The sequence below is a fragment of the Myxine glutinosa genome, chromosome 11 (genome assembly GCF_964187855.1).
Source record: "Myxine glutinosa chromosome 11, kmMyxGlut1.1, whole genome shotgun sequence".
NCBI lineage: Eukaryota > Metazoa > Chordata > Myxini > Myxiniformes > Myxinidae > Myxine > Myxine glutinosa.
Window position 1 is genome coordinate 18,239,976 of NC_136271.1, and position 9,601 is coordinate 18,249,576.

Genomic DNA, 9,601 nt, shown 5'->3' on the forward strand with positions numbered 1-9,601 from the left:
TGATAACCATACTGATTTGTTGATATTTGGGTTGAAGGTGTTCTCTTGTTTTTTTAAAACCAACTTATAGTCCCTATTAACCCCATACAACAAAAAACAAAACAGCCATTTTAAGGCCATTTTCCCTGCAAGAGCGGGGGTGAGCCTTGCGGTCCCCATGACAATCTTCTCCATTGTGCCCTATTTTCTGCATCTCCCCTTGTTAACCTCCTTGTCCGCATTTCTTCTTCGACCATCTTTAGCCAAGTCTTTCTCGGTCTTCCCTGTCCTCTACTTCCTTCTACATTCATTTCCATCACTCTTCTCAACCAGTCACTTTCATCCTTCCTCAACACATGACCAAACCATCTCAAACTGTTCCTCTTCACAGCATCAATCACAGGCTCTATTCCCATCATCTTTCGCAATTCATCATTTGTCTTCCTCTCTCTCAACGATACTCCACACATCCACCGAACCATTCGCATTTCCACCCTTTCCAGCCTTCGTTGCTGCTCTACGTGCATTACCCATGTCTCGCTCCCATAAATCATAACACTTCTCACACATGCAGCATACACCTTTCCCTTCAGCTTCAACGACACTCCCCTCCTCGTCAGCACGCTACTCAGTTTCCCGAAACAAGAAATAGGGACAGTTTGGAGAAACTTTTTATCCCATATTTTTTTTCATTGGCACCGTGGTTTATATTATGGGTGCACATTATGTGTATCCATCTGAGCTATCAATTTAGCAATAAGTTGGAAACTCAGGATGGTTTCTTGATTATTATTTTTTTGTATTAGTGACTGTCCCTATTCACCCATAAAACGGGGTGAATAGGGACAGCCATAAAAATCCTACTTATTCCTATTTAACCCATATATGGGGTTAATAGGGACTATAAGTTGCTTTTTTTAAAAACAAGAGAACACTTTCAACCCAAATATCAACAAATCAGTATGGTTATCAATTTTCAGCGAAAAGAGTTTCCGAACTTTTTTTCAGTTTGTGTCCCTATTCACCTTGCTGTCCCTATTCCCCCCATTTTTACGGTATGTATTTATTGAATGCAGGATTGTTCAGTGTGGCCTGAAAGTCGCTTTACCCCAACTCGTCTTTATGACTGATTAATAATTTGTAATTACTGCACAATAAAACTGTATATTTAAAGTTTAAGAACGAATGCTTTACTGGGGAGGGGTAAAGCGACTTTCAGGCCACACTGTACAACGACAGGTAGAGCAAAGTTGTCAGCAAAATAGATTGTGTGTTTTTCATGGAGATTGATAGGTAAACCAGGAAGAGAATAGGTCTGAGAATGTGACTTGATGAGTCACTGTAACTCTTACTAGAGGAGGTTGAAACATCTTGGGTTGGTTATTTGAATATGTTTGGTGTTGGTATGAAAACATTGTCAAACGCAAACTGGTATGACCATCTACCCAAGATTCACCGGCTTGTAACTTAGGCCCTTTCTGCGCTAAAATGGCCAATAACATATGACATCGGTGGACTCACGTACGCCAAAATGTATGAACCACACTAATAAAATGGATCTTTAGCAAGGAGCAATATTTACCATTTCTGCACTCTTTGGACAAGTTGCATCAACAGAGAAATGAAAGTTCAGTTGATGGAATTCTATACTTTGTTTTTCAAGTAAAGACCCCGGGTGTTGGCACGCATAAGCATTGCGTTTCAGCCTCAGTGGTCATACAACCATGAATGAGAAATCTCGGTGGGCTTTGAACCTCCAGAACTCCTCAATTTTCTGAAGTGCACGTTCAAAAAGTTTCAAACTATAGTTTATGTGGAAGTAGCATTTTTCCCAGAAAACGAAAAATTCAAATCCAACTAGATGTATAAAAGCAAAGCATATTGCAAATATCATGAGTGTAGAGTAGTGCGCTGATGATGTCAATTTGCAGGGCTTTCGGAGAGGAGTCTGTGGTCAACAAAAACATGATAATCAAATGAAGAAAACAATTAAAGGGTTAAAAAGTGTATTTTCCTTGCGTAGAGGGATTCACAATGTAGTGGTTGTTTCAGACTTTGTGGTGTCACCTGAATGTTTAATTAATTGTGCATACATGGCAGCCATTCGATTGCAGCGCAAACTGTTCCTTCGGGAAGAAATAACCAAAATGGCAGCTGGACTTGAAGAAACAGCTGAGAGGCTGCTGCCGAAATCAAGGACATACACTACCGGTCAAAAGTTTTAGAACACCTCAATTTTTCCAGTTTTTTTGAAATTTAAGCAATTCAAGTCCAGTGAATAACCTGAAATGGTACAAAGGTAAGCAGTAAACTGCTCGAGGATTTTAAAAAGTTTAGGTTAGCAAAAACGGGAAAATAATGTAAATTGCACAGTTATATTGTAAAACAAGTACAAAAAGTTTTAATTAAAACAAAAGCCGCGTCGATGTTACACAATGCCTAGATGCAGCTGTGCCTATAACGTCGATGTTATAGGCACAGGACATTCCTATTGATTCGATTACTTGATGTTATTTTTGTGCAAAGTGAAAATATATCTCGGCATTTTCCCCGTCTGTTATTTCAGGCGGTGTATGACTGACCATGCCGTGATTGTAAAAAAATATATATCTCGGCAATTTCTCGTGTGTAGCGACACGTGAACGAAGCTATGCTCCTCTCTCCACATTATTCTGACGACGTATAAATTAAATATTTCATCGTGACGATTGTCATCAAATGGACGAATTTTTAATATATCTCGGCATTTTCCCGTCTGTTATTTCGGGCGGTGTATGACTGACCATGCCGTGATTGTAAAAAAATATATCTCAATGGACTTGAAGTTACAGGCCTTTGAGAATTCATTTCGTTCTATAAAGGGCAACTTTCATCGGATTTTCTTCCCGTTTTTTTTCAACCGAGTCTAAAACTATGTTAGCGACTGTGAAAAATGAAATGATATATCGAATTTGATTTGAAATAAAACTGTGTGAGAGAGGAAGACACCACGGGCCTACAAAACAGGCCTCAAAGCTATGCGAGTTAATAAAATGGTGGATATTTGTTTATATGAAGCCTCTCCCAAAATGGGTGGAGCTATGGTTCCCAGAATGGGTGGAGCTTTGAGGTTTTGTCTTCTCTGCAAGAACAAGAAGAACAAGAAGAACAAGAAGAAGAAGAACAAGAAGAACAACAACAATAGCAGAGGGCACTCTAATAGCAGCGTCTGCGACGCGGCTAAAAAAGGCCTTCTTCAGGGAACAAGTAATGGGTTAACAACTTACAGCTGTTCTGCAGCAATGTAAGTAAATTAAGCCTTGAAAGTTGATGCAAACAATTCCTACAGGTGTCCCAACCTCTGCTGATTACTTGATTACAAACCCCCTGTCTGTATAAAAGCAGTTTTGGAACAGACTGTTATTACACACTCTGAAGCATTATTTGGACAATATTGCACTGCAGGAAGTAGTATATTGGAAACTGGAGGAAACTCTGACAGGAAGAGGTCTGGCAGACCCAAAGCCACAACAAAAAAAGAAGACAAGTTTCTGAGAGTCAACAGCTTGCGTGATAGGCGGCTCACAGGACAACAGCTTCAAGCACAGCTTAACGCTGGTCGAAGTAAGCAAGTCCCAGTTTCAACTGTGAAGAGAAGACTTCGAGCTACAGGTTTGACAGGTTGAGTGGCAGTAAGAAAGCCATTGTGAAGATGCCAAAATAAGAAAAAGAGGCTTGCCTGGGCCATGAAGCACCGCCAGTGGACTTCTGAAGACTGAAAGAAGGTTTTATGGACCGATGAATCAAAATTTGAAATCTTTGGTTCATCACGCAGGGTTTTTGGATGCTGTCGAGTAGGCGAAAGGATGGTTCCTCAGTGTGTGACACGAACTGTCAAACATGGAGGAGGAAGCGTGATGGTCTGGGGCTCTTTTGCTGGACCCAGAGTCGGCGACTTGCACAGAGTGACTGGCACCCTGAACCAAAAGAGCTACCACAGCATTTTGCAGCGCCATGCAATACCCTCTGGTATATGCCTCATTGGTCAGGGGTTCATCCCACAGCAAGATAATGACCCTAAACACACCTCCAGGCTATGTCAAAACTACCTACGAGGAAAAGAACAAGACGATAGGCTTCAAATCATGGAATGGCCAGCACAGTCTCCAGACTTAAAACCCATCGGGCTGGTTTGGAATGAACTGAACAGAAGGGTGAAAGCAAAGCAACCTGCAAGTGCAACACATTTGTGGGAACTTCTGCAACAGTGTTGGGAAGAACTTCCCGAACAATATTTGATTTCCATTGTGGAAAGAATGCCACGAGTGTGATCGGCGGTTATATCTGCAAAAGGTGGCTACTTTGCTGAGTCAAAAAATTAAATTTTGTTAAACAAAATGATTCTATGATTTCTTTTTTATCTCCAATTGTTTAATTGTTCTATGCTTAATTTCAGACTACATTGAGACATTAAACTACGTAAATTTCAATAAAAACTGGTAAAATTTAGGTGTTCTAAAACTTTTGACCGGTAGTGTAGATATTTGGTGTTTGAGTTACACAATGGCAAAGTGTTTATAAATTTCACAGTTGTTGTTTTGTAGGCACCCTGTGGCTGCTGGTTGCATCATTATTCTGGAAGCGCAGCTGTGCTGCTGATGCAGTGCTCCAATTTACCAGTGAGCTGGTATTCATTTTGCTGACCTCGGAAGGATGACAAGCCGAGTCAACCCACCTGGTGTTAATTCGACGGCTGGACAGGGGCTCCATCCCAAGGAGGAAAGCAGTACTCCATCGAGTTGCAAATGAGGCCTAGCTTGTACATTGTTAGAAGTTGGAATTTTGCCAAGGAAAGACTTGGCACGTCAGAGGATGCCCAGTTGGGGGTTGGTTTTGGAGGGCAACTATGATGTGTGTTTTGCCCAGGAGAGATTGTGGCTGATGTTGAGGCCCAAACGTTTGAGGGACTAAAACTCTTCAAGTGGTTTGTTAAAGAAAGAAATGAGATTGTTATTGAAAAGAGCAGTGAGAGTATGAGATAAGATTTAGTGTGTGTGTGTGTGTGTGTGTGTGTGAGTGTGTGTGTGTGTGAGTGTGTGTGTGTGTGTGTGAGCGTGTGTGTGTGTGTGTGTGTGTGTGTGAGCGTGTGTGTGTGTGTGTGAGCGTGTGTGTGTGTGTGTGTGAGTGAGTGTGTGTGTGTGTGTGTGTGTGAGTGTGTGTGTGTGTGTGTGTGTGTGTGTGTGTGTGTGTGTGAGCGTGTGTGTGTGTGTGTGTGTGTATGTGTGTGAGCGTGTGTGTGTGTGTGTGTGTGTGTGAGTGTGTGTGTGTGTGTGTGTGTGTGTGTGTGTGCGTGTGTGTGTTTTTGTGTGTGTGTGTCTGTATATATACATGTGCGTGTGTGTATTTATGTATGTGTGTATGTATGTATGTGTGTATGTATGTATTTGTGTATGTGTGTATTTGCGTATGTGTGTATGTATGTATGTATGTATGTCTGTATGTATATACATATATATGTATGTATATGTGTGTGTATGTATGTATATATGTGTGTGTATGTATGTATATATGTGTGTGTATGTGTGTATGTGTGTGTATGTATGTATGTGTATTTATGTATGTGTATTTATGTATGTACTATGTATGTATGTATATACGTATATATGTATGTATATGTGTGTGTATGTATGTATATATGTGTGTATGTATGTATGCATGTGTGTATGTGTGTATGTGTATGTATGTATGTGTATTTATGTATGTACTATGTATGTATGTATGTATGTATGAATGTATGTATGTGTATGTATGTATGTATGCATGTGTCTATGTATGTGTATTTGTGTATGTATGAGTATATGTATGTATGTATGTACTATGTATGTATGTGGGCATATGTATGTGTGTATGTATGTAAGTGTTGCGTGTGTGTATGCATGTCTGTATGTTTGTGTGTATGTCTGTATGTCGAGTGAAATCCACCTCCCTCCAATTCTGTTTTTTTTTTTCCTGAAAGTCATTGTAATGTCCATCATGTTTATCCTTTGTAACCTGCACCAACCCTCTCCTTTCCACAGATCTCCCAATATCTCAGTTCTCTATTGTTGTTGTGGTCCAGTCTCTCTATCTCCCTCTTGTCTACCACTCCCTTTATTATGTGTTATATTAGCTTACATGAGCCTCGACTTAGTATACAAAAAATAGATGGAAGTTGAGCAAACTGGAAAAAGAAATGTAAAGCAATAAATAGATGGAAGTTGAGAAAACTTGAGAAAGAAATGTAAACAAAAAATAGATGGAGGTTAAGCAAACTTGAAAAAGAAAGGTCAAGAAAAATAGATGGATGTTGAGCAAACTTGAAAAAGAAATGTAACACAAAAATGGATGGAAGTTGAGCAAACTTGAAAAAGAAATGTAACACAAAAATAGATGGAAGTTGACAAAACTTGGAAGAAATGTAAAACAAAAAATAGATGTAAGTTGAGCAAACTTGAAAAAAGGTAAAAAAAAAAATAGATGGAAGTTAAGCAAACGTTAAAAAGAAAGGTAAACTAAAAAAATAGATGGAAGTTGAGCAAACTTGAAAAAAAAAGTTTTAAAAAATAGACGGAAGTTTTTTTTTTTTTTTGTATACAAGATCGAGGCTCGTGAAAGAGCTAACATTAATCACACAAAAAGACAAACCGACACACAAAACACAAAAAACAAGGGGAGCGGCAGACAAGATGGGGAGAGAGGGGGAAGGACACAAAAGAGAGGGGGAAGAGGAGGAAGGACACAAACACAACATTTGAGAGCAGGGACATCGGGAGGACTTGGGGGGAGGTGGGAGAGGATTAAAACATATGAACACTGCAAGGACTCTGGGGTGAATTACCGGGGGTAGAAAAGATCAAGGTTTTCGATGGGGGAAGATAAGAGATGGTGGTGAGCAGCTGTTTTAAAGACCTGGAGGGAGGAGTGGGATTGAAGGGAGTGGGGGAGTTTGCTCCAGAGGCGGGAGAAAAGGGGAATGAAAGAGTGAAGGTGAGCAGAGAGCCTAGACTTTGGCAGTTGAACCATAAGAGGGTTGCAGGCAGATCTTGTGCGACCTGAAGGAATATTGGGGGGACAGAGCACAGAGAGAGCTGGGGGAGCAAGGCCGGAGAGGAGTCGGTAGAAGACAGAAAGACCACCAACCTGCCTGCGGTGAGTGAGTGAAAGGCCCTCGGCGTTGACTACATCGCAGGAGATTCCAATGATTCTGAAAGCTTTGGCCTCAACAGCGTGAAGCTGAGCAAGGTGTGAGGCAGGAGCACCAGCCCAGAGGGGGGAACAGTATTCCATTGAGCTGCGGATGAAAGCCTTGTATGTGGTGAGGAGCTCAGGTGTGCCAAGGAAGGACTTCGCACGACGGAGGATGCCCAGTCGGCGACTGGCTTTGGAGGCCAGCTTGGAAATGTGGTTTTCCCAAGAAAGATCATGGCAGATAGTGAGACCCAAAAGCTTGAGCGACAGAACTTCTTGGAGAGGATTGTTGAGAAAGTAGATGGGAGGGTTGTCCAGTCGGTCCTTTCGGAGAGACATTGTAAGAGTGTGAGATTTGTCAGGATTGAAAGACATGTTCCACTTGTTTGACCAGTCTGTGATTTTGTCCAGGTCTGCAGAGAGTGAGGAGGCTGCAGACTGCCGATCTGAGGGATGAGGAATGGAGCGACAGAGAGTAGAGTCGTCAGCAAAGAGATAGAGAGGATTTTCAAGAGAGTCAGAGAGATCATTGATGAAGACCAGAAAAAGCACAGGGCCCAGAACACTACCTTGGGGAACTCCAGCCTGAACAGGAAGAGGAGATGAGAGAAACCCATTCAGGGCCACACGTTGACTACGACCAGAGAGGAAGTCCGCCAGCCATGCGTGGAGATTTCCATGGATACCAAAGGAGGAGAGTTTGGAGAGCAGAGCAGGGTGCCAGACCGTATCGAAGGCACGTGAAATGTAAAAGTTGAGAAACTTTGAGAAAGTTGAGAAAAGTTGAGAAAACTTGAAAAAAAAGTTTTTAAAAATAGATGGAAGTTGGGCAAACTTGAAAAACAAAGTTTAAAAAAATAGGCGGAAGTTGAGAAAACTTGAAAAAAAAGGTAAAACAAAAAATAGATGGAAATTGAGCAAACTTGAAAAAGAAAGGTAAAACAAAAAATAGATGGAAATTGAGAAACCCTGAAAAGGAAAGGTAAAAAATATATATGAAGTTGAGCAAACTTGAAAAAGAAAGAGAAAAAAATGAATGGAAGTTGAGCAAGCTTGAAAAAGAAATGTTAAAAAATGGATGGAAGTTGAGTAAACTTGAAAAAGAAATGTAACACGGAAATAGATTGAAGTTGAACAAACTTGAAAAAGAAAGGTAAAAACAATGGATGGAAGTTGAGCAAGCTTTTAAAAGAAATGCAACACAAAAATAGATGGAAGTTGAGCAAACTTGAAAAAGAAAGGTAAAAAAATGGATGGAAGTTGAGCAAGCTTGTAAAAGAAATGGAACACAAAAATAGATGGAAGTTGAGCAAACTTGTAAAAGAAAGGTAAAAAAATGGATGGAAGTTGAGCAAGCTTGTAAAAGAAATGGAACACAAAAATAGATGGAAGTTGAGAAAACTTGTAAAAGAAATGTAACACAAAAATAGATGGAAGTTGAGAAAACTTGAAAAAAGAAAGGTAAAAGAATGGAAGTTGAGCAAACTTGAAAAAGAAAGGTAAAAAAAAGGATGGGATTTGAGCAAGCTTGAAAAAGAAATGTAACACAAAAATTGATGGAAGTTGAGAAAACTCGAGAAAGAAATGTAAAACAAAAAATAGATGGAAGTTGAGGAAACTTGAAAAAGAAATGTAACACAAAAATTGATGGAAGTTAAGCAAAATCAAATCTCCAAATGACCCATCTATGTGTATTGTATAAGAATGAAATCTTACCACATTCCCTTTCCCTGCTAAGCGAAAAAGTAGATCGTTTTCATCTGCCGTGAGTAGGCTCGAGGAGGTATTCCCTTCCCTTTTCTTCCGAGGAGGTGCAGCCATCCGCCTTGCCAGTTACCTGGTAGCCAGTTACCCGGTAGCCAGTTACCCGGTAGCCAGTTACCGGCCTGTATGCTCAAAACGGGTCAGTTTGAAAACAAAAAGAAAAACCAACCATCCACCAAGCATCCACCCGCGTAGCAACGAGGAGGCAAAGGGCAATGCAAGGTTGGTCCTCCCACACACTTTGATTGCAGGTAATTTACAACTATGTCATACCAAAGGTCTGTAGTCCTACTATCGATGTTGCCATGGGTTGGCTTGCCAACTCCTTTGATTGGGTATGGTGTATAATGTGATTTGAGTCACCTAAAATATCCTATCCTTCGAGAAATATCCACACCTTTTATTTTTATTTTTATACAAGATCGAGGCTCATGCAAGAGCTCATGTATGATTAAACACAAAAAACATAAACGGACACATAAGACATATAATAAAGGGAGCGGCAGACAAGATGAGGAGCGAGAGGGAAGCACACCAGTACAACAACAGTAGAGAACAGGGACGTCGGTAGATCTGTGGAAGGGGGAGGGCTGAAATGTGTGGGGGGTGGGGGGGAGTGGAGGGGGTACATGGTATAAAACAAATTGACACT

General features: G+C 40.7%; 1 protein-coding gene across 2 annotated transcripts in view; it reads right to left on the reverse strand.

The window, feature by feature from the left end:
- The window catches only part of LOC137436463 (actin nucleation-promoting factor WASL-like), a 36,448-nt gene extending 27,252 nt beyond the window's left edge, over window positions 1-9,196 (reverse strand). For both annotated transcript variants that reach the window (XM_078786448.1, XM_078786447.1), the window contains exon 1: window positions 8,902-9,196. In XM_078786448.1, coding sequence (XP_078642574.1) covers window positions 8,902-9,006 — 105 coding nt within the window. In that variant the 5' untranslated portion in view covers window positions 9,007-9,196. The remainder of the gene's footprint in view (window positions 1-8,901) is intronic.
- Between the last annotated feature and the right edge of the window lie 405 nt (window positions 9,197-9,601).